Source organism: Anas platyrhynchos, chromosome 10 (genome assembly GCF_047663525.1).
Source record: "Anas platyrhynchos isolate ZD024472 breed Pekin duck chromosome 10, IASCAAS_PekinDuck_T2T, whole genome shotgun sequence".
Taxonomy (NCBI): Eukaryota; Metazoa; Chordata; class Aves; order Anseriformes; family Anatidae; genus Anas; species Anas platyrhynchos.
This window is the reverse complement of record NC_092596.1, coordinates 15,283,612-15,308,899: the sequence shown is the minus strand read 5'-3', so window position 1 is coordinate 15,308,899 and position 25,288 is coordinate 15,283,612. Positions and strand designations below refer to the sequence as shown.

Below are 25,288 nucleotides of genomic sequence, written 5' to 3'. Positions count from 1 at the left end.
GGTAAATAGCTTTACCACTAGGACAGGATTAGGAAGCTTAGATAAAAGACACTGAAGCCCCTCCCATCCACGTGCTCTGAACTATCTGAGAAATTTTAGTTTTGGAGGCTGTTCAAAGGACCAAGCAAGCACAGTGGGGTTACTGCAGCACGATGCTCCCATGGCTGGGAAGGATGTGAGAGCTCAGCTGTGGCATGGACAGTGGGCAAAGAGGATTTGAGGAGAATCATGTCACTAAAAACATGCTCCTGAAGAACAGAAAGCCTCCTCCTTTTTGGAGGATGATCTATCACCCTAAAACAATGCAAGCAGCTTTTGCAACCTCACCCCAGCTTGACATTGCCAGGTAAAATGTGTCCAAGCCTCAAGGCAACAGCACAGGGACGGGACACAAAACAGCTTCATATCGAGCGGTCTGCAACACCTAAGAGATCCCTGTGCAGGGACAAGGCAAAGCACAGCCTGTGCATTATCAGGGAGCAGGAGGAGAAAAGGGCTGACGAAATCAAGGCAAGGCACCCTGTCTAGTAAGATGTTAAACCAGGAAAGGCAATCCTATGGAAAGCAAAGTGAAAGAGCTGTAACATTGACTTTGACCACGTCTAGAAAGCATGCACAACCCCCCAACCCAAGCCAACTTCGCAGCTACAAACCAGCTGTCGGGCACTCAGCCTGGCGCACACCCTCGATGAAGCCGATGGCCAGCTCTCCCCTTTTGGCAGAGGGGAGGGAAGACGTGGCAACGGGGCTGGAGGCAACAGCGCAAGCAACACTGGCAGGCTCAGACGCAGCATCACATGCAGCCCCTCGGCAGCTCAGGAGCAAGACGACATTCATGCTGTCCAAGTTATCACTTACAGCATCATTTACCTTCATTTCTGCTGAGCTCAATGTCCGCAAACAAGCCAATCTTAATGATCTGCCAGAGAAGCCCAAGAACCAGGTGGGGTTTCCCTTCCCTCAAGTCCTCTGCACCAATATTGACAACATGGCAACCGATGGCAGATGCAGAATTCAGCGCCAGGTTCAGGTTCTCCTGTGGACAGCACAGTCAAGTGAGACACAGCCCAGGGAGATGTCTTTCATCCAGTGCCAGCAGAGTAGGGATTTCCCCCTCGTCCTTGCTCCAACATCAGCAGCTTGGAGGAAACTCCCCCAGCTACCTACAGTAGTAGAAGCTTTAATGGAGCTGTCACAGTAGCAGACTGCATCAATAAGAACTGAACTAGGCACAGGGGTTTAATTTCAGCCTCTGCTATTTAGTTTCAGCCTTCAAGTCAGTCACATCTAGTGGCATCAACAAGAACATGACTTAGAGAAGCAGTAAGGTACCCAAATACATGCAAGCACCTGTGCAAAACCTGTTTTACTGTGGAATAACTCACAGCTGGTCAACACCAATAATCAGATTGCTTGAGAAGATACCAATACACATAATCAGTGCAGCAATAACAGGTGTGAACTGCATTTCAGCCATTTTACCTATTTTGTCATTAAGTTATCTTAAGACTAGGCATCCTAGTCTCTTGAACTGTACCCATACCACTACAATTGCCAATTATGCACGGTAAAAACTGCCTTTAATAATTCAAAATAAAAATCTTTCCTTTCCAGTGTTCCATAGCAGCTCCTTGAGCCACCATGCTGAGTTTTCCTTTACTCTATTTGAATGTGAATTTCTGCAAACATATAGAACGGTACTGTACCTGAATTATGAATGGTGTGAGTTTCTTCTTGTTAATCGCTCTTTCATCAATTGTGTCCGGAACAGAAAGATTGATCATTTTGCTGGTAGGAGGAAAAAATAATATTTGAACGATATTTTGTATACCATCTCAACAAGTTGTTTCACTGTTACAATACTTAGCACAGTACATTTCCTTTTACTTGTTTACTCCTGCACTGCTTTTGTTTAAAAATCAATATTTTGTAAATCAGACGTTAATATTTATGTTATCCAGAATGTATTTGGAATGTATTTGAAACTAATAGCTAAACCTGAAACCTTACACATGTTACTGGCCACCATTGATCTCAGATGCTGGAGCAAAAAGAGCACGTGAATTATTCACAATGCAGTCACTGAACTAGCAAAGACTCATTGCTACTTTGTCATCTGCTGCAAAGACTAGTAAGGCAACAGATAAGTACCTGCAAGGTACTTATCCCCTTCAGCAAACTTAGTTTCAAGCCCAAAACAAAAGTACTAGACAAAACCACTAGCTTGTAACAAAGCAGAAGCATCATGCATTGACACCAAAAGCCTGGGTGGATAGAGCCCTTCTTTATACATGCAAAATATTGTGCACACATGCTGGCGTACAAAAAAACAGACTAGAACAGGATGAAAATTCCCCATAACTATGGAGTTTTTGGGGACTATTTTACTTGTTTTTCTTTTTTAAATTCAGGAGCAATCATGACTTACCATAGCACAATCCCATCTCCCACAGCTTTGAACAGGTCATCTGTATTTGGGTTCATTGGAATAACGTGCCTACAGTCAGGATCATTTTCCAGGGCTTTGTTTATCCAGTTTACAAAGGCATATTTTTCTTCCTCTAAGATAACCAATTATAAATTTAATACAGGGTTCTTCACAACATAGCAAAGATTTACCCAAAACAGTTTACAATAGCCCAGGGAAAAAAAAATAATAATAAAAAAAAAACACGCTATCATTACCACACTATTTTATTAGACACAGTTTAAAGAAACCTGAGTTTGACTTCAAATTATCAGAATATTCCTGTCATTTACTCATGACTTTATATCTTTACTATGTTCAAACGTGACACAAGGGCTTCATCAGCAAGCACAGCTAACAAAACATATAAGCACACATTTTACACACAGTTTACACACTGCTAATCTTGCATTACACTATATTCCGTACTGCTCTCACCTTGATCTGTGATCATTCAGCTACTGGAGAACAAAAGCAGTGTGGAGCAGGTAGTCGAAGTCTACTAGTTTTGCCTCCACTTACCAGAGAAAAAAAGAGGTGAAAGTCAGAGGAGTACCTGAGTAAGAGTGCTGCGTCCCCTCACTGGAGAGCTCCGAGGTGCCCCCAATCGCACAGATTCCCTCCTTTCTGTTAATTGCTTTTCTGAAAGTTTTAGCAATATCGCTGCTTTTCACCTCTTGGAAAATCTACAATTTAAAGTGCGCTGTTAGACAAAAAAAGATTGCCTTCATATACTGAGAGGGCTACAGAAGAAATTATCTTCTCTTTGTCAGCTTTAAAGCAAACTTCACAGTACAACAGCAAATGTGAACAGCCTAGCAAAATTGTAGTGGTATTAAGTTTAACATGGGTAGGAGGCAGAGACTAGTCCCACTCCCTTTTAACACATATTGCAAGTGGCAATTGAAACAGAAGCATTAGGCTTGAAGTAACTCTCACACATTTACCTTTTCAAGTAGATTTCAAGGGACCACAAGAAAAAAGTGAAACCTTTGCAATATGAAGGCAGGTACGCATGCAGCAGTTTCCATAGGACCGAAGTTGAGAAAGCTGTTGTGTAATTTTAACGTCTCTGTGTAAGCCAGATGCTCATGTGACTGTGACTTTAGTTCACACACAAGAGTTTGTCCACAGCCCACAGGAGACAAAAAAGCAGTTCTCTAGTAAGAGCATAACAATCTAATCTGCAATAATCCATAACAGATATTTCAGCTAAGTCTTTTCCTAGCAGGTGTGGACTAATGGACAAAATGCTGTCATGTGTGAGAGCAGAAGAGATGCTTTAGCACAGGACTATGCTGTGTAGTTTGTGCAGGTTGAGTGTTACTATTAGTGGCCTCGAGTTTAGGACTATTCTAACTATTAAGAAAAATACATTCAGTGGTTTGAAAGCCTACTGTAATTCCATTAAAAGTTAAGTAAACTAGTTTCAACCACACTGAAAATACAAATGTAAGAAAAAACAAAACCCCTTTGTTTTGTTCATGCTTTCCTTGCTCCTGCCAGGTTTCTGCAGTGCTGGGTTCCTCTGTTTGATTCCTCAAGTCTCATCCATCCCAACCCAACATTCTGCTACCTTTTTTTTTTTTTTTGATTGCACACAAATCTTGCAGAAAAACATAAGAAGGTTCTCCAAACACTGCCCTGGAAACGGCAATGGAATAGCACTGCAAATAGAACAAGGTGCTTCTGTTAAAACAAGACAAGGGGACTTGCCTGCCTGGCTGGGTCAGCATGCCTGGTTGCCATACTTTATCATTCCCAACCCTTAAACACAGGTAACGTAGCAAGTCAGGATGATGGTGCAGCACAGAGTTAAACCATCTCCTGATGGCAGGCAGAGGTTTTGCTCACCCCAGTGATCAGGCAGAGCTGAGTGAAAACTCAACAGCACAGAGGTTTGGGATTTTCTGTTTGGTTGGTTTATCTTAAATCTGTTTAAATACAGTTATGTATTTTTAGTTTTGCCAGATTCATTACTGGTATTGCACACCCTCTCTGGAAAACGTGTTTTAACACTGAGGTACCTTGACTCTAACATCAAGGTAGTTCATGTCTTACTTTGTGTCCCAGAAACCACAGCAGAAGTGCTCATAGTTAGAAAAGATCAATGGTTCTGTTGGTAAAAGTTCTATAATTAACCATTGCATCTACTGTATGGATTAGTTGCCTCTAAGACAACTAATGATGTTTACTTGACCATTGGTACCATTGACGTCTGACAGAAGACATTGATTTCTTCCTTCCTAGTGCAAAGTTAGAGTTATGGACAAGTTCAAACCAACAGCTGAAACATGCACCCAGCATGCAAGTGTTCACAAACTGCAAACAAACTCCAACTTACTAGTTGACTCCGAACTCAAAAGTTCAGAGGGTCTGAAAACAATTAAGGAACAGAAAAAAGTAAAGCTAAATTAAGCAATATTGAGAAAAGTAGCTGACATGAAAACGGCTCCCTAAATGCACTGCTCATGTTTTATACTACTCTTCTAACGTTCACTCAGAACATCAAAAGGATAAGGAGAGGAAGTGTTGTGCTTTTGAAAATAATAAAAAAGGACGAATTAATAAAAAAATCTGACCTATTTCTAAAGAAAAAGGCTGAAGGAAAAATGCTGAGACCCATCCTCCAACTTTTCCCACTTCCCTACTCCTGGTTCTTCCCTTTTAAGGCAACAAATGGATCTAAATTTTCCTACTTCAGCAACTAAATTAATTTCCAAGTGTGCCTTGAAATGCCCTCACAAATCTTTAGCAAATACTTGTAAGTCCCATTAAATTGAGAAAGGAAATTATACTGCTTCACAGGGAAAACAACCATTCATCTGTATGCCTGGAAAAAGTGAGCAGATTCCACTCAATACTCTAAGTTTGGAGAACTGGAAGTCTCTTTTCCAGTTGTCACTCCACATGGAAACAGGCTTTTAGCCTCCAACAGACTTTTCATAAAGCAAAAGCATGTGGGAGAATATTGTTTTTTTTGTTTGTTTTGTTTGAAAACCAACATGTTCCTTCTCTGTCCAAATCGAAAGGCTGGCAGCAACAGCAAAACAAATCATAGAAATCTCAGTATATGACCAAAGAGCTACTTTTTACATGGTAAGTCCTCAAAAGTCATCATTAGAAAACTAGAATTGTGTTAAAGTCAGCCTTTTTTAGCCCCCTTTTTTCAGTTTTGTCTAAAAGGAGCCCCGGCCACCTAACAGAGATTGCTGAAAATTCAGAAATATCACTTACATAGACAAATTCTTCAAAACTAATCTTCCCATCTTTATTCTTGTCGCCGTCGATCATGAGCTTCTGGATGATCTCTCTCACTTTGTACCCAGGGAGAGGCAGGTTGGCTTCCTTGAAGAGCTCATGCAGCTCGTAGTCACAGATGAACCCATTGCTGTTGAGGTCTAAGGATTAAAAGGGGCAGGAGAAAAAGAGGTGGGAGAAGGCAATTTAGAAATATGTCAGTCATCCAACAGGATGAACTCCAGACACCGGAGAAGAAAAGAAGCCCCCACCCTCAAACATGCTTTAGAGAAAGCAACCTATGTTCTGAGGACATCTGTAAGACAGAAAGTTTAAGCAGGATTTCCTAGTATGATCATCACAAGCCACATGTTTTAGGGCTACATTGCACAGACCATTCATCTGCTGAAAGCAAGAACCGTGCAGGATGCAGACACACAGCGGGACACCCACACCAAAAATACCAAGTCCAAGAAGTACACCATTCAATGGACACACTCAGGAATCAAAGGTGCAAGTTAAATACACATAGCTCATCCTTGAAACAGACTGCAAGCCATGAGATCCCTCTGTCTTTGTGCAATGGCAGCTTCAAAGCAGAGCTGAGCAGGACGGCTCTTCACACACAGGACCAAGGCTGTTGTAAAAAGTTTCGCAAGAGAACATCTGTGTTTTCATAAATCATCTCCAGAGTTACTTTTCACATCTGAACTGCACTGCAGCTGGGTTTGTGCATTAAAAATAGAAGGTAATGAAACACAGCACTTCTTAACATTCTGAACTGAAAACACTAAGTCAGCTCTGCATTTCCTTTTTTTAATCATGTTGATAATGTTATTCATTTATTGCTGACAGAAAATTGAGGCCAGACATTTTAATACAGCCCAAGAAAGCTCTGCAATGACATTTACTTTGACAGTCACTGCCAAGATACAGCAGCACTTCACACTCATTGAGATGTGATCACCTACTAGATCTGGAGAGAAAGAAAAAAATAAGTGCAAGTCTGGAGCTTTACACATCAACAGATCCCATCCCCTTTGCAGATGTTATCACATTTGCAGATCATGCAGTACAAATCCAGCAGCCCCAGTCTTTCTTCAGGCAAGAATGGTTTTAATGCCACCGTGGAAAGGCACAGTCTAGGTGCTGCCTTCTACAAGAGGACTAAGGTGAGCAAACATGGTTCCCAGCACAGCTGGTATCCAACTTTTAGAAAAGGCATGTCCACAAGAGGCCAGAGCATTTGAAGTAGCCTGTGCACCCAGATTTATGTCCCAACACATAAGTGTGACCCTCCAGCACGGCCAGAGACAGGGACTGTGAATACGTTGTGCTCTTACCACCAGCTCAGAAGCGATGTTAAAATCTGTTTGCTGTAGGCAAGTGGCACAGACAGCCCAGGGAACTTGATTCACTGCCCAAGCCTCCATTTCTAATACTTATAAAGAAGCAGTCTCTCCTTAAGGCCACAAAATTAAACTGCATTCAAGCAGAAGATTCTGCTCCCCAAACACCCTTGCAGACCACAGCCTGCATGATCGAAGAGCTGCACCTGCCCCAGCAAGCCTTGGTTTTGTTCACATGGGAATCTCACACTACAGCCACTTGGGTCAGTACCTATGCTTAAAGGGAGATACTTTCTACAATAAGAGAAAGCAATTAGGATAGCTCAGAAGTCCAGTTAGCATATTTTCAAAGTCAATTTACTTTTAATAAGTGGCAGTAGTGGTTTTTAAGCACTAAAAACCAACAAGCAGCATGTCCTCACCATTGCTCCAACTCCCCTCATTTTCCAGGTCAATATGGGATTTTAAGATTGTTTTCATAAGTTAGCCAGAAAGTGAAATTCAAACACTTACTGACAAACATACGAAGTAACAGTTCCTGGATCTCAAACTAAAGAAGAACATTGAGTCCAGACAATTAATAAATGGATTTAACTACTTTATGAAGTGCCAGCGTTTACAATAATGCTGATGAAATAAAGTGCTTGGGTCCAACAATTAATGATGGCAACAGCCTGCTATCTGGTTTTCGATTTTTAGATTTTTATTTAAAAAAAATATAAGCTTGCAAAGGCAAGCTTTATCTCAGTCCAGGCTGAGATGTCATCAGCAAACTATTTCCCTGTAGGTAAATCACAGCTTCTTCTGTTACAGTTTTCTTACTACTAAATTTAACTACACAATATGTGTCTTTTTTCCATCTCACATCCAGGGAAAAAAATAATAATCAGACAAGGAAAAGAAGGGACTTGCTAATCTCCAGGGCCTATGAACCTGAAACAGGTCTTTCATTTCACCTTCAGCATGCCTGAAGCCAACACCTATTGCTTCAGCCTGTGCTTGGCTGAACTATCCACAGTCCTTTACCATGCTGCCAAATAAAGCAGGTAAATCCAGAAATACCCCTTCATCACTTCTTCTGATCAGTCCACCTCCTAAAAATGAAGTTTTACATCTATCCAAGTGTTAAAGAAGCAAACCACAGAGAAAAATAAGGTAAGATTTCAAAATACATATTGTATCCTTGATGGAATCATTAAAGTGATCTTGATTGGATTTGTGAACAGTTTTTGTCTTGAAGTGACTACCTTTAGCATTCAGAAGAGTTTCCAAACTAGGCTTGCCTATGCCTTGTCTGAGGCTACTGAGAAGTGAAAAAAAAAAACATACGGGATTTCACAAGGCAAAAAGCCACTTGGGTGACAGCAAGGAACTGAGCTCCAGTCCTCATCTCTAACACATTGTGTAGAGATGTGCCTTCTAAAAGAATACCTACATCTGTTTAGAGCACAGTTTTGTGTATGAAGCCCTGCAAGTCTTTTAAGGGTACAATCCAGTTCAACAAATTAATCTCTAACCTTGCATTTATATTGGTTTTCTTGCAAAACAGGAACTGTAACATAAAAACACTCTGGAATGCAACTGAGGAATTAGCCCAGCCCCTTGTCTGGCCCATCCACACAACTTGCTTTGCTGAGCTGAGCCTCCGCCTGAAAGCATCACCTCTGGCTGCAGGTCAGATATCAGGATTTTCCTGCAGTTTGGTCAGTATTTGCCCATGATGCCGGTGAGGTACATCAGCTCACCCCCACAAAGCAGCACCTTCCCATTCTTCAGGGTTTGCCAGGCTCAGAGTTTTCCCTCTGCTCACTGGGGAAAAACATTAGAAGCTCTGCAGCACAAAGCGTCATTCAAAATGCATGTTTGCATGCAAGTGCATACGACACAGGAGTGCAGCACCAGGAAAGATGCTGCCCATTATGAGGGACTGTGCACTGGCTGCTCCCAGCACCTGCTTCAGGCTCAGACAGTCAGCACATAACACAAGTTTGAAGGACTCCTCCTGGTGAGAAACACACCTGAACTCACTCAAAACCCTCAGGATCTCAGGATCTACATCCTTCCAACTCTTAACGACATCCCAAACACCGACCTAGAATAGCTACTCTTCTACAGTATCCTGAAAAAAAAAAAAAAAGTCACTGATTTATTTCATAGATTGAAAGGGCATCTATGCCCCAGACGTTTTGGAAGTGGGAATTAACGGTAAAACAGGTCTGTTGGCTCAATCGCAAGACCCCACACCGAGTTAGAGGTTTTTTCAGTAAAGATGCTCTCATTTCAAGTTTTAGCTCTTTGGCCACAGGAATGCAGATTTAAGCATTGAAGCCTGGTGAATATGCTAGCCCATGGTTTTGGCTTGGCAGCAAAACCTAGTAACTAGTTATTCACTGCGTGGTGGAACATCTGACACAGCAGTCAAATATACAAAGTAACACCATTAAAAAAAACAATGTCCTCTTCGCAACACCAGCAAGATCTGTAATTGTTTCCAGCATTGCTACAGGTCCACCATATGGTGCCTTGCTGGATGTCCTGCAACAGGGCCAGACTTCAGACAGGAGGTGGTCTAAAATCCTTCTCTAACAAAATCTAAAATGGTATTCAACAGCTGAAGAGGCTGTCAAAATAGAAGCTATCCCAAACAAAATCCCTTAGCATATGACCCAGAATTACTAATGGAAGAAAGTAAAATTGTTTTACCAGACAAGCTACAGCCTGGATTCATTATAATCTGCCTGATGGAAAGGAAACTACAGCACATCTGAAGTTTCCTATTTCCACTGAAAGATGCATGCATGCCAGCATACTAAACCTGCAAAAGGTCACTGCCGTGATATATGGCACCACCTTCTGCCCATATGCAGGTGGCGCAGCAAAGCCGCAATAAACAAAACCCCAAAGCTGCTCCAAGCTCTGGCTCAGCTTCCTCCAGACAAGTCCTTAAAATAGCTTAAATAACAGGATGCAAGAGGGGAAAGTAACCCACACATTTCCTTTTAAGGACATATGCTCTCAGCAGGACCACAGATCCCTATTTGCCTTAAGCTACCATTTCAGAGCATTGTTTTACTACCTTGCAGCATCGAACAAAGTGTTCAACTGGGCTGTGTTTTTAAGTACTTAGTGTTTCCAGAAAAAGATGCTTATCGCTGCTATTAGGATCAAGGAGGAGGAAGACAAATAAGCAGAGCAAGTTTTCAGATTTTGTTCTGCCACACCTCTTCTATGAAGTGCCACTGTTTGGCCAAGTGCAGCGACCAGTTCTGTGGAATGAATTCAGAGGTTAGCTGAGATTGGGAGCAAACAGCTAACCCCACTAACACAGGTTGTATAAAGCACAGATAGTTATTATGTCCCCTCTGATAATTACTTTTGTCAGATGTTAAAATGTTCCTTCCACCCCTGCTGTTTATCACTTGCCTCACTTTCAGCAGCAATACCTGGTTATTGGATGCTGGGCGTTGCTTGCCCAAGCTGCAGCTGACTTTACTGCTAGCCTTAAACTGCAGTTTCTCATCTGTGGACTGGACTGCTTCTAGCAAGCAGCAGGTAGCCTACGGACTTGCCTTTTGCTGTCAGAACAGCATACCAGATGCATGGGAGAGAGGGGATACCTGCAAGAGGCACAGAGAGCAAGAGGTGACAGAGTACACATTAGCAGACCTTAGGGACACCCTCTGACACTAGAAAGCTGACGATCTACCCAGTCGAGCTGCACACAGAGCAACTGATCAGACGCACATCCTCAAAGCCCTGTGAATCTACACTAGCAACAGCTGTTGTGGTAGGAGCGTTCCTGGCCAGAGCCGTGACTTGCCCCGTACGAGAATTAAAGCAGGTCTCCAGGAAGCCAGCGCAGCCATGTACTGGAGCTTGCACATCACCTGGTGAGCAGAAATCACTCCATTAAGTGTTTCTTCCTCCCTCCCCACATCTCTCTTAAGACATCAAAGAAACCAGCTAGCTGAGTTTTACTATAACCATGCCTCATTGCATTCAAAGTTTTCCAAGTAGCTGGATTCTGAAGTGGAAGAAAAATCTCGCTTTACACAGCAGCCTCAGTCCAGTGTTTTTTCACATTTACTGGGGACACCATTAGAAGTTCCCAGAGGAAGCCAGCCACATCATTACCAGGCAGTTATATAGCCCAGGGCAAAGATGGCACCTTTAGGCAAGAATTAAAGGAACAAAAGCATTAAAAATGCTCTTGACAGGCACAGGCCCTCCCACAGCAGTGTCTGTGAACTGTGCCATGCCTACAGCACACAAAACAGAAGGCAGATAAAAAAAACTAGTAGATCTCATCACACTTGTGGGTACATACTAATGGCTAATTATCACATTTTTTAATACGTAAGTTTTGACATTTCTTTTATACTGGTAAACTGAACAGGGACAGCAGAACAAGCTGGTTTCTTGAAACAAATTACTATCGGACTTGAGTTTCCCACTGTTTTCAGTGCAACGGCAGACAGCCAACCTAACCTCAATAATTTCCCTACACACTAGTGACAAAAAGCCACTCCATCCAGCCAAATGAATCATTTAAAATTTATCCAAGGACAGAGCAAGCTGCCCACACCCATGTCTCAAAGTTTGCAATTAGAAGTGCATTACACAGCTAGAAGCAGGATGGTTACTCACCTGCCTCTGTGCCAGCTGACTTCCACCTGCTAGAAAAGTCTGGGACAAGAGCAAGATAGGAGAGGGAACTGCCTAAAACACAACTTGCTTCATATCCTGACAGCAAATGCTATTCTGTGAGAATTGGTTACCTTTGAAAGTTACTTTTTCCCCTACACGTTCTTAATTTAGAGCAAGTGAAACTTCTGTTCAGATGCGAGGCAGCTACTGATTCAGAGCAATAACCAGTGCTCAAGCAGCATGGATGTGCAGCCAGGGAGATGAGCAGGGGCGGATCTGACCACTTGTGCAATGTGTTCTCATCCAGTGCCAGCCCCAGGCATGGTTCCCCAGCTGCAGGCACTGACCTCAGCCCACTGTCACCATCCTGCTCCCATCCCACCCCTCCCTGGACTTTTTCTGATCCTTCTATAAGCCCTATCAGGAAACTAAACCAGCAGAAAAGTTTTCTCCATGATGTCACCTCTGCCCATTTAAGCTTCCTGAAGCAGCCTGCCAGGGGCTTGTGCAATGCTAGTATAGGGGAGCAGGGAGGCAGGCGGAGGCAGCAGGTTGCAGCTTGGGCAACCGAGTATCACCAGCTGTGACGGATGGGAGACCCAGGGAGAAACAGAGCCACCAGAGGGCACTGCACGTGCACAGTGGCCACAAAGCATTTTATTATCACCGCAAGTTGCTCCATAATGTCCAGGTATGCGGCCACTAATTAGGCTTCACCTATAAGGTCACCAACTGTGGTGCCTCAAATGCATCTGCACAAACCAGAAATGTTGAGCCTACATTTGCCCTCTGCACAGCTAAGCCCCAACTGCCAAAGCCAACACCCTGAGGACCAAGCATTGTGCAAGCCCTGAAGTGCTGCCTGGGCCAAAGGAACACGATGCCTCCTGGGATATTTCTTCCACCATCAGCAGCCAGAGAAGCCCACCTGGAGCACCAAGGCAATGCTATCCACCAGCGCTCACTGGCAGCCACACTGCCCATGTCCTTTCCTATGTGCTCCTTGGCTAGAAGTGACATGCCAGAAGTAACAAAACTGTTAAGGGACTCCTGGGCATGAAGACAACCACAAGACAAGGCGACTGCCTGTGTCCTGCTGGCACCATTTTTCATGGGGCGGGGATAAGTCCTCTTCAAACATACAGCAGACAGGGACAAAAGTGACCTTCTCACTGCGACTTACCAACTTTGGCAAAGGCCTCCTTGAGTTCTTCCAGCTCATCTTTGGAGATTTGCGTGGTGACGGCCATCTCATGAATTTAGTGGTCACCTGAAGAGAGAAAAAGGACGCTATGTGAAACCAAGCTGCATTCAAACACGCGCAGTTTTGAACAGCAGTACAGTAACAATCGGTAACAAGGTCACCGTACCTCTCAAAGTCACATTTATCTTTCCACCGAGAAAAACAGATGTGAAACTTGGAAGATGGGAAATGTGCTCCTTACCAAGTCAGAAATCCCATTAGCTTTGTTAATATTTAGCTCTCTATATTTATTTTACAGGCTGTGTTATTCTGCACACATTAAGGCACCCACTACAGGTACATGCTGTAGTTTGGGAAAAGTTCATATCTCCAGGGATTTTCCACAGCTTTGACAGAACAGGTATCTATAATTAAAATATTAATACAATAGATACTGAATGCTCTGCCTGCCCATCTGCCCACTGACAGCGTGCAACTACCTAAACCAAATAAAGATTCTGAACTGTAGCTGAAAAAGGTCTTTTTCCACAAAATAGTATACCTGATATTGTTTGCCAAGAGGAAATCTGCTTTTCTACAACAAAACTCTTTGAATAAACACCGATTTCCCAGAGTCAGTCTCTCAATGGTATGCAAGGAACGGGGGCTGTTTGCACAGCCACTGACCCCATGCACACTCCTCAGTCAGGCATGCCAGGAACACTGCAAGCAAGCGAGTGCCCTACAGCCAACAACAGCCCCACACCAGCCCCACACCAGCCATGAGCATGCCGAAACGCTGCATTGATCAGATCAGCACAGCTTCAAGGGTGTTTAAATAAGCAAAGGATGAGGCATGCATTTCCTGCCCCTGTATATCCTAATCTTTCTTTCCAAGCACTGGATAGGTGGCAGCCTGCTAGCCCAGAGAAGAGGCATCACCAGAAAGATGGCGAAAGACCAGGGACCTGCCCATGCTCCCTTCCTATGACTTTTGTGACAGCAGCGTCAGATGATGTTGGCACTTTGACTGATACAAACAAGAGAGAGCAGTGATTCATTGGACATGCAAACAGGACAAACCCTGTGCAGCGGTCTCCTGCAAAACTATGGGCATTGCTAACAGTGCCCACATTCCAGTACACACATTAGCTACAGACTAACTAAGGGTCTTTGAAAATGAGGATCTGGGCAGGCTCAATGCAACTTCCAGTGAGATTTGCAACCCAAGATTTTCCAACTCTTTGTTAGCTACAAAGCAGGAAAATAAAAGGTTTCCTCCTCTGCCTATGGGAACAGAAGCAGCCTACACCTCTGCGAGCAAAGGATGAAGGCTGATTTCAGGTTTACAGACCTTCAGAAGACAGGATCCTGAACGGGCTGGCTCACTGCTTATGCGACAACCCAGGCTTGGATTCATGAATACCTCTGCTCTGACTAGCAAGCCTCTTGTCTGAAGCTCACAGCTGCTCTAAGAGCACTTGCTGGGTTAAGAACACAAGTTTGCCTATAGCTGTAAATATTCATTTTCTGTAATACTTCATTCAGTCTGGAAGGAGGGAAGTCATTAGAGATGAGAGCGATGGGCAGGCGTGGCACCCTGGGAAAACAGCACTGACAGGTGCCAGCAGAGAAAGGCAACAAGAAGTTGCATCACTGCAGAGCCATGTAGGAGAGCACATCAGACCCCAGCTCCGAGCATCTGCAGAGTTGCCAGCAGGTAGGACAAGGTATTTAACAGTCAGCAAGAGCCACTGACAGCCAGACAACTGACTTCAGCCTTGGGTTCATACTACAAGAACAGGACAGAAGGAGGAATTGCTGCAAAGCTTGTTCAGGTTCACAGAGTAAAACAACACCATGGTAAATTTTTACAGCTGCTCCTCTCGCTGGGTGCCCAATCCACCCGACTGGGACCTTCTCTGTTACCGAGCCAGCTCCTCTGCAGCACCCAACCAGCCTGGTCCTTGGGGCCTCCAAAACCAAAACCTGGGTGTTTGTTTTTTTTTTCCAGGGGATAAAGCAGTTGCTTGGCAACAAAGTCAGCTCTGAGCAAGTTCACTGCACGGTACCAAAGGTGGATTTCACAACTGGCAGAAACACTCTGGTATCGAGATTGAAAGCAGTTTCGGCTACACATGGCATCACCTGACAGGCAGGAGAGGCTGAACTATAATACTAAAGATTCAGCCAAGCCACCCTCACTCATTCTTTTTTCCTAATCCTCGTTTGCTCCAATTCATTTTCAAACCGTTAGGGTTTCTCTTCAAATGGATTTCCAAAAACATCACTGCCTATCCATTTCATTGGAATTTAATTTGCTGCTGTCTATCTCTACCATCTTTAACACCAAAACAAGAAGCTAACACCACTGTAAGCTGAGAGTTTTTTTATTAAAGCTGCATTGTCTGACTATCAGAGAATTATCACACTCAGGATACGCCCTACCATTGTTTGTGTGGGTTTTCACTGGAAAAAAAAAAATCCAGTCTCTATATTTTTCATCTTAGCAAGTCTATGAAAGATTTACCTCTGTTTTCATATCACTTTCTTCTTTCTGTTTCTCAAGTTGAGAGGAGAAAGAGAGAACTTGAACCAAGAGAGAAAAAAAGCAGACACCTGATCTCATTATAACTGTCTGAGGAGGGGAAAGTGTTATGATATAACAAAACAGTATTTGAAAAGGTTAGTGAGATGGAGACAGTTATAAGTAGACAGGGACAGTTAAGCTCCTAGAAGGATTTTATGGAGGTTTGTGGGTTTTCCATTTTGGTTGGTCCCCTTGCTTTCTCCCAGTGAAGAGGATTACACCTACATTTGGCACACTGGGCTGGAGAGCTCTTCAGATTTATTTTATTTTATTTTTTTGTGTGTGTTGCTTAGTTGTTTTTTTGTTTGATTTTTTTTTTTTTTAGTAGCTGAGTCAAGGGCATTCAGAATTGTGTTTTTCATTCAGACACATTTTTAAACAATTGGCTTTGTCTTCACGGACATAAAAGCCCTTTTATAACACTACACTAGTGATCACACATCAGCTGTCTCTCTCAAAGTCCTGGTGGAGACCCAGTACCGCGTCCCTCATGCCTCACCACGTCCCATCGACTTCTGCTGGGAGAAGAGCCTCTGTAGGGCACGCAATGATGGCCAGAGACAAACTCTGCTTAAAGACCCATTTTAGAGGAAGGAAGAGAGAAAGAGCAACAAAAGATGACAGAAGCTAGTGATCCCATGCTCATTACACACCCTGGTGACAGAAGGCCCATTCAATGTGCAATTGACCCATTCAGGTCAATGTGCACAGAAACAGAGCGTATAAGGAAGTAATTCCTGTTCAACATCCCTTCACTCCTGCCTGCATCCCTCCATCAGGAAAGAAGAGCAAGGGGGGCTCCCTGCTCCTGGGATGCATTAAAGCAGCTTCACAGAAGCACACGGCCAGCAGGCGTGCAGCCCATTTATGCGCTTTGAAGACCCCACTTTTTGCTGGAGATGAGAGCTGCTTTAAGTGCATCTCAGGTTTTCTAATATCAACTCCCTTCCCAGATAGGAGCCGTATCAAGTTTCTGTGTAAACAAGCTTTGTAGCTTCTAAACACACCACAGCCAGCGCATCAGGGTCACTGTATTTGCTCTCCAGACAGAACTGCAATACTGGCAGGTCAAATAAAGTTGCCCCAGCCCCTGTGTTTTCACAGCTGTAAGCCACCTGGAGATGAGCTGTGAGGATGCTCCATCAGAGGCATGCCTCCACTCTGGCACTCCACACTTGCAGTGCAGACATCAGACACAAGTTCCAGGAGCTCACCAGTACTTCTGGGTGGATTAACAGCTCAGACAGCAACTTAAGACACCCTGTCCACGCAAAAGGTCCCCAGACAGTCCCAGGAGGGAAGCATTGGAAACTGCAGGCTGTGCAGAGGATTGGTGGGAAGGAAAATAATTAAAAAAAAAAAACAAAACAAAAAAAAAAAACACAAAACAGTAGTTTGCACATCTTAAAAGGTGAAGGATTAATTCAATTTTAAAAAGACACAGCAACCAAATATTTCCTGACAGCAAGTCAAGCACTTCCAACAGAAACAGAGCTGGAATTTGCTTCTGATCCAAATGAAAGAATTTGCTTTTTTAGCAGCTCTGCACTAGTTTGAAAACTGAGCCACTCTGTCTTTCCCTGCCCCACCCCATTCTAATATCTTTACAACTGACTGATTATCAGTTTATTTACTCCAACAGGCAAATGTAGAGACACATTAAAGTGTCAACAAAAAGGTATTAATATGTCCTTTTTCCATCCAATTTCAGGAAAAAAAGGAAGAAAGGAGATAGGACTTGTCTTGGAACAGTGACTCACCCAATGTATATTCCTCTTTTCAGAGGAACCTGTGGTTTTGCTGTCACTTCGTGACAAAGGCTCCAGACATGAGAAGGCAAGTCAGTCAGCATTAGCAAATTAAAAATACTTCAAAACTTGCATGCCTTTGACCACTAATCCAACAAATATCAGGATTGCTTTAGGAATAACCTACCAGACAGCCAGGCAGGCACTGGGTACACCCTGCAGCCCTCTGCAAGTGCCAGACCCTCTGGGCTTGCAGCACATGCAGCAGCCTCACTAATTTGGAGGCAATCCTGGTGACTCAGCTGACGTAGGACCTGGCCCCCAGGCTTCCTGTTGCTCACCATCATCTTCCTCCCTGCTCTGCAGGCAGGGCTGCAGCAGCAGAGGATGGTGTGGCCATCCATATTCCTACGCTTCCCTCACCCCAGTTCCCAGTTCCCCTGGCTCATTTTGCAAGAAGTTTCAGCCAAAATACCCACCCTCAGCTTTATTTTATTGTGAACACAGCTCTCTTCATTCATGCATAGCACCAAGCAACTTACCTTAACAGACCAAGAAGCAACCCCACGGAGATTCAATTTTATAACTGAATTTATCTAAGCTCATCCAGTTGTTCTAATTGATTACCTCCCACCCCTCAGTTCTGCACCTTGCTCAGGACGCTGCCTTCACACGCAGCACACCAAGTCCTTTCGATTTGTCTGTCCTGGTTCTGTGCCCCACCAGCTGCTGTGCAGACACTCCCTGCATTGCAGAAGTACAAGAGACCACAGGCAGCAATTGCCGCTGCATGGGACACCCTAAGGCTCTCTTCTTCCCTCCTCTGCACAAAGCTTACCTCCGGGTGCTGTTTAGTACATCTCAACAGCAGCAAGTGTCCCTTTAGCAGGTCTGCTTTTATTCTTTCAAATTCCCCTAACAGGCATGCTGGGAGAGACATGCATCCCGCTAAGTTTATTTTCATCTGGGAGCGGATGAAGAGACTTCGCTCCCATTGTTACACAACTCCCTGCCACTGTAGGGAAAATCTGTCAAATCCATCAGGAGCAGAGATGCACTCTGGAGTTCAGCACCACCCTTGGCTTAACAGCAACTCTCTCTGGATTTGGAGACATGTTTATGGGGCACCCACCTCCAGATACACACTTTCCTCCAACAGGTCCAGGTTAAAAAACAAATTTATCCAAGCTAGATCTGGCAAGAATAATGCCAGAGAATTTTCTGCACAGCGCCTGGGCAGATGCCCAGTGGGGACCCATGTTGCACAGAAGCCAAGTCACTCCAGCTGTAAGGGAACAACTGGAGCAAGCTGGTTTTCCTGAACCTGGACAGCCTGATCCTTCAGTTTTTGCAAACTGGTCCAAGTCTTTTCTCTCCCTGCAGGATAGAACAAGATTCACTAGTTTCAATCCCCTTAAATCCTTTTAAAAATGACTGCTGAGCCCACCAGCCAATTCACATGCCTCAGACTCTCCAGCACTGCAAAGCAGACTTTCTAGAGTGCAGCCAAGCCCAGACAGGGTCAGCACCATTCGCACCGTGATCCAGAACAAGCTGCAGCTGGTACCCACAGGTAACCCAGATTCAGCATGATAAATTTCTACTTACAGCATCAAAATAGGAATTAGCCCCTTGCTAAAAGACCAGGGAGTAGGAAAGCCACATCTTTCAGGACAGCATCTGAAATACTGAAAGCTGGGGAAACAACACAGAAATTTGCATGGATTTGAGTACACAAATTTCTGTGTATCGCATACAGACCAGCAGAAAGACAGCAAGAACCTGGTGATGCTCAGACACCCAGCTGCCCAAAGGCTGGATGGGAGGGCAGAAGTCAGTAACACAACCTCCCCGCTCCAGCTGCACATGGGAAGAAAAAAAGCTTCCACAGCCTTTGAGGCCATCCCTCCAGCCCTGAAGGACTACAAGCCTGAGCTGCCTGATGCATGCCAAGGGTGACCTGCAATCCTGGAGCAGGGTCGATGAATGGAGGCTTACTCCATGAGACAGCATTTGCTAGGAGGTTGGATTGTCAGACACTTCAAACTGTGTTTAGGACTGCAAAGGAAGGGAGAAGCACAAAGCTTCCCACAGACCTACACTCCTCCCTATAGGCTCCTGACATGAAAGACCAAGTGGGTCAGAAGGATGGTCAATGCAGGGGTCGTGTTCATTTTCAAGGACAGCAGCTGCCTCCCAGACCTCACTGGCTTGCCTTTGCTCACCCCCACCACACCACAAGCTCCCACCACAAGCACGCCAGCTGCCTCAAGTCCATTACAGTTATCTACAGAGCATTTGGAATCTGCAGGGCACAGTAGAAACCAGATAAAGAACTGCCTGAGGCACCAGTGAGGCATCAGTCCTTCAAAGCCTGTTTGCCAAATGCTCCCCCAAAACGTTGCACTTAGGTACACCTCTGTTTTCAGCAGAGCAGCTGCTCCAGGATTAGTGTACTTTCAAGACTGTAGCCCACTAGATCAGTTTAACTTGCTTTTGAATTTCAGTGATACGTTCACATCAGAGGAAGTGGAATGATGTTCCCCAATAACTAGTTATTACAGCACAAAACAGGTAATCCTTCCAAGGCCTCTCAGGAAAGGAAAAGAAAACTCATTCTGCCTGGAACTTGCAAAAGCAAGAACAATTCATCAGAGTGAATTCAAACCTAAATGCAAAGGGGATGGCAGGGGTCATATGTCTGCTAATGGACTGAGACTCAGAAGGCTTTATTTTAAATTCCTGGCTCTGGCACAGAATAGTCATGCTAGCCTCTCAGGAAATTCTTATGCTCATAGTAATCCTTATTCTTGTGCAGTTCACCAAATAAAGCAGAGCATTAAACACTTCCTTCTGCCTATTCTGTTTCTTGGCCATAAAAGACTTTGAGGACCCACTTCTTAGCACCCATGCACAACAAAACATAAGGCAGCCCTCATTTTATGATGGGACCCCCGGAGCAACAGTGGAAAAGCTAGCAGATTCCCCACCTGTATGAGCAAGGAGGTATAAGAATCACAACGATGAATCAGTGCAAACTTCCTTTCAGAAAAGAATGGGATCTGCTTGCTGAGACCTGCAGTTTACCCCTGACATGCTTTAGGCATGTATCCTTCCATTTCCCAATATTCAGCCCTAACACAGCTCAATTCCTTACAAAGCTGGCCTCAGACCTCGGGCTGTGCCCTGGCCCACAGCAGCTGTATAACGCTCTTCACAAATACAAGGGAGTCATGGCCACACAGCCCAGACCTTCCTCCATTCCCCCAGCACCTCCAGCCCCACTGTGCATGAGGGATGTGTCCGCTGAGCACTGTGCTGGACATTGCTCTCTGGCCCAAAGACTTTCCTCCTTTTCAAAAGTCACAGCAGATGCCTGAGCCATCATATGATTTCTGTACCAGGTCCCTGCTTTTACCAAGGGCCATTGCAGCATCACAGACCCCCAAACTGGGGTCCTCAGCCCCCAAAAGCTAAATGACACAGGAGCATCTCCCGCATTTGGTAGGTAACAGCCACTACAGCTTCCATTCCCAGGCAGCACTTTTGCTTGGCAGGTGAAGTTGCTGATAAAAAAATATTCCATGATTAAAAGAAGTGTTACTCAGTCTGCCTGTTAGGCTTCCTGCCTGTCCAGGCAAAGAAATCAACCCAATCCCTAAATTAAATCACAGCACAGTCACTGCTTATTCCATGCCAGCAAACAAGCTTCCGCAAGCCAAACACCCAGTGTGACGTTGCTGATCCCCGGTGAACTGGACAATAGGGAGTTGCAGCAATTAATTTTGAGAGGGTGGGTTTTGTGCAGTCTTTCAAAAGGTACAGCCATGGTCAAGCGATTTTGCAGACTGTTTTATCAGCTTTGAAGTAAACAGCTGTCCTGAGACTGCACAGCCAGGACTGAAATCCCAGCAGCCCAGAGACTGCTGCCCATTGGGCAGATAATGAACATTCAGAGAAACATGACAGCAAATGCTGAAACTACAAACCATAGCTTGAACATGGGGCTATGTTTGTTTCAAAAGTCTCAAAAAAAATCAAAACAAAAAAACACACCAGGAATTTTGCCTAAGTGATCTCTTACTAGAAAGAGCTGCTGATAAAATGAGAAAAATCTTTTTCCATCCTTCCCCTGCTACTCATAATCTTGTTTTAAAAGTACTTGGGAGAAAGGGAAACAAGTCAAAGTAATTTGATTCATAGCAAGAAACAATGCTAGACTGTAATAAATCAGCTTTGCTGTATAGCTGTTCTAGTGGCTTTTGGAAGTAGAAAAAAACTGTAAATTCAATGCTTATTTTCTCTAGAGTAGATGCTGAAGATCCTATCTACCCTTAACAAAAGCAGAAACATTAATCTCAAGGATTAATGTGAAAAGCCTGGAAGAGCAGAAGAGAACTGTTCTCTTTGCCTCCCAGGAGGTTGCCATGATAGTGAAATTCAGTTTACTCTGCCAGCAGGATGTTCCCTACGCTTCTCCTCTAAAATGTAAATTACTACAGGGAGGAGAGAGAGGGAGCAAAGGTACCAAACTCACCAGTCACACACCTGTACTCAGATCAGGCTAGCTCTGCTCTTGGATTTTGGACAAGCACTCATCTCTGTAAAACGCACCCAGATTAGCAGATCTCACAGCCAGGCAGGCTCTCCAAGATGTACCCAGCACTGATTTCTCTCTTGGTCCCCATGCGTGGCTCTGCCACCTCCTCCCTGGGTCCAGCAGCCCTGGCAGCACCCAGCGCACGCAGGACAGAGGTGGAGGGGAATCAGCTCCTGGCCTCACCCCACCTTCAGGAGGATGGGACAGTCCTCCAGCTGACAAAGTCACTCCTCACAGCCAAGTGTTTTGTAGAAGAAATGCCAGGTAAGAGTAAAATCAAGCTTAATGATACCTCAGAGCAACACATTCATTATAAACAAAACCAGGTAATGAAGAAGCAACTCTAGATGTGTTTTACAGGCAAAGATTTTCCAATATGTTAAGTCCACATTTTCCCACCATAAAGAATTCAGCTTTCCAAAAGGTACTTAGCATGCTCGTGTGCTTGGGGTACAGAAGTATTTTAGTCAGCATTTGGAGACGGTCAGTCCCAGCTTCCAGCATCAAGCACAGACGGTCTGCCAGAACACATAGCAGGCGAGATAAACTCGTCAGTTTGGAAACAAACTGCTGCCAACCTGCAATGCCACATGCCACTTCCCGTCTGAGCTCAGCAGCCCAGAGCCCAGCCTCTCCTGGAAGTTAGGTAGCCACCAAAGCCAGCAGCCAACAGCAATTTCCCCAAAGTATTCAAAGCTCCTCACTTTCTGCGAGACAAACGTTTAAATATTTAAGGCTAACATGCAAGTTTAAGCAGTTTTGTTGTTTCAAAGCCTGGTGCAGACTACGGCTGGGAAAGACGTGCCCCAGACAGAGATTTCTGGGAAGACACACCCTCAGCACTCGCTCAGAAACAAAATACTCCTCGATGCAAAGTCTGTCACAGCACCTCTGCTCTGTTCACACGTGCAGTTCAGCCAGGTACACAGATAAATAATGATTTTAGATCAGATTAAAACTCACAATTCATCTTCTTGATTCCAACTAGAACTATTTTATCCGCTACAGCACTAGCAGTCGCTATACATTTTGCAGAGGATAAACCACTAAAGAAAAGCAACACAAGCAGTCGCAGGACAGCAAGCTCCCGGCGTGTGCTGGCGGCTCGGCAGCCAGGTGCCCAAGCAGCAGCGCAGCTCTGGCGCCAGCCCGCAGCGAGCCTCCCTTACCTCGCCTCCTCTCCCGGCAGCAGCAACTCATGCGAGCGCGGCAGCGTCTCCCACGCCCACAGCACGGAGCTGGAAGCCCAGCACTGCTGCCGCCCGCCCACCCGCCGCCCAATGGGCGCTTGCCCTGCGCTGTGGGCAGGCGCTGCCCGAGATCCACAGGGTGGCACGGAGCATCCCAGAAACACGCAGGAAGGAAGGGGGGCACCCCCTGCCCCTACCTGGCTTTTTGTTCCTTTAGTGCCCGGCACCTGGGAGCAGAAGGCACTAAGATATGAAGCTTTTAGGTAAGCAAAATATTGTATTTTATACATACATATAAGTATATACACACATACATATATGTACCTCTTATATACATATGTGTATATATTAAATGTATGCATATAATTTATACAAAGGTATAAAGCTTTTTATAAAGCTTTTAGGTAAGCAAATCATTTTCCTTATATATTTTTCTTATATATTTGTATATGAAGAAAATATAAAACTGTGCATTTATGTGTATGTTCTTATTATTACTTATATTTTATATAAAAATCTTTATAGCTTAGTATAAATTATATACATGCATTACGTATATATGCACAAATACACACATACATGTATTAATATATACTCATCACTAAAAAATTTATCGTTATTTTTACAGATTAGTCTCAGCTTGTCCATTCAAATAGCAACACAGAGCTTGTCTTTTGTTCAAAGCACTTATTTTGTGGAAAGCTTTAAGACCACCAGAAGTTTACAGAGCAATGAGAAGCCAGATCTGTTTGGTCTCAGCCCATATTCAGTAGGATGGTGCCTACTATTTCACCCCACTGTTTCTCCAAACAAAACCAAAACAACAAAAAAACCCACAACCAAATAAAATACCCAACAATAAAGACAAAACCAAAACAAACAACAAAACAAACAGATGTGGTCTAAATGGGTGGTAAATACCAAGTTCAGAGCTGGTCCACATAGCAAGATATTGCATTACCTCAACAATTAATCCCAGTCTGCTCCAGAGGAAAATACAGACATCTGCTACCAACCAAAAAGACAAGCAACAGAAATGCGCACTTTTTTTTTTTAGCTGATCCAACATACAGGAACAGAATAAATCACCAAAAAAGGTTAAGTGAGATTTTCCAACTACGTATTTCAGAATTTTCCTTCCCTGATAAATCCACAATGGTTGAGCCCTCCTATAGTGAAAAGGAGAGAACATCACTTACCAATAAGCAGAATACTTGAGTTAGTAAAGAATTTGAAGAACTCGTGACCATTAGAAAAATTAAAAATACTTGACCAATAGGCTCATTGTTTTTCTTTCCTTTTTTTTTTTTTTTTTTTTAATTACATCAGCCAGGGAAGTGAGTCACTGCCTGGTCCCATTTCTTGGGCATCACCTTAAAATTTAGCTTCCAGCTGTAAAGTTTCAAAAGAGGTTTTAAAAAAACAAAACAAAAACCCAACCCCAAACCCACAACCTGCCAGCTTCCTCAGGATGGTAAATATAATGAAAACCAAAATAGAGGTTTTTAAGCCTAGAACTGCAGCTGCAACTTAGAAAGAAAGAAGTTGGCTTGAAAAGCACTTTTGCACTCCACTGGGATCAGGTTGCCTGTACATCAGATGGGATTTGGGAAGAGCAGCTTCAATGCTGCTCTGATTTGCATCAGCAGCTGGGCTCAGCATCGAGTCAGTCCCTAGGTGTAAGGAGTTTGTCTGACCCACAACAGCAACAGGACCCATGAAGTCCTGGGGCAACCACGCAACAAAAAGTGAATATATTAATTTCAGGAAGTTTAGTCCCTCTCCATTTTTGTTTTATGTGCAAACACACCACAGAATAAAAGCTCACACTGAGTTTTAGGAAGTTTTAGGCTTTGGGGCTTTACTGGTCTTAGAGACAACACGCAAAAACTCAGCTCCCAAACCAGACTGTGATTTCTTCCGTGACAGCTCTGTCCTTGCTCCTTCAGGGCTTGATAGGAGCAACGCCTGATCTGGGGAGGGGAAAGAAAAACCTCCTCCCCTTGCCTCTGGCAAGAGCGTTGCTAGGAGAGAAAAGCAGCACCTGCAAGTTTGTAGGTGTCAGACCCATGCTACAGAGGCAGATAACTAAAAGTCACCAGCAGCCCACGGAGCTTTAAACCTCTACTTATTTTCTTTTCCAGGTAGGAGTAATGCACCCTATGGGGCTGCTAGCTGCCGATGTTCCCTTTGCCGAGGAGGGAAAGGGCACCGCCACCCACTGTCCTCAGCCAACACAGATGCTCAGTGGCTCCATGGTGAGAAGTTGAAGTT

General features: G+C 44.2%; 1 protein-coding gene across 7 annotated transcripts in view; it reads right to left on the bottom strand.

Annotated features, from left to right (window-relative positions):
* Positions 1-25,288, bottom strand: part of PLS3 (plastin 3) — a 49,565-nt gene that overhangs the window by 7,718 nt on the left and 16,559 nt on the right. For 4 of the 7 annotated variants that reach the window (XM_027465194.3, XM_027465196.3, XM_027465195.3 and 1 more), the window contains 6 exons: positions 12,887-12,973; positions 5,705-5,868; positions 3,024-3,153; positions 2,429-2,561; positions 1,707-1,788; positions 871-1,036 (listed from right to left, as the gene is read on the bottom strand). In XM_027465194.3, coding sequence (XP_027320995.1) covers positions 871-1,036; positions 1,707-1,788; positions 2,429-2,561; positions 3,024-3,153; positions 5,705-5,868; positions 12,887-12,953 — 742 coding nt within the window. In that variant the 5' untranslated portion in view covers positions 12,954-12,973. Of the gene's footprint in view, positions 1-870; positions 1,037-1,706; positions 1,789-2,428; positions 2,562-3,023; positions 3,154-5,704; positions 5,869-12,886; positions 12,974-22,787; positions 22,917-22,993; positions 23,074-23,975; positions 24,186-25,288 lie in introns of those variants that run through there. The other 3 variants (XM_038184149.2, XM_013096691.5, XM_038184151.2) reach the window with 3 other exon arrangements.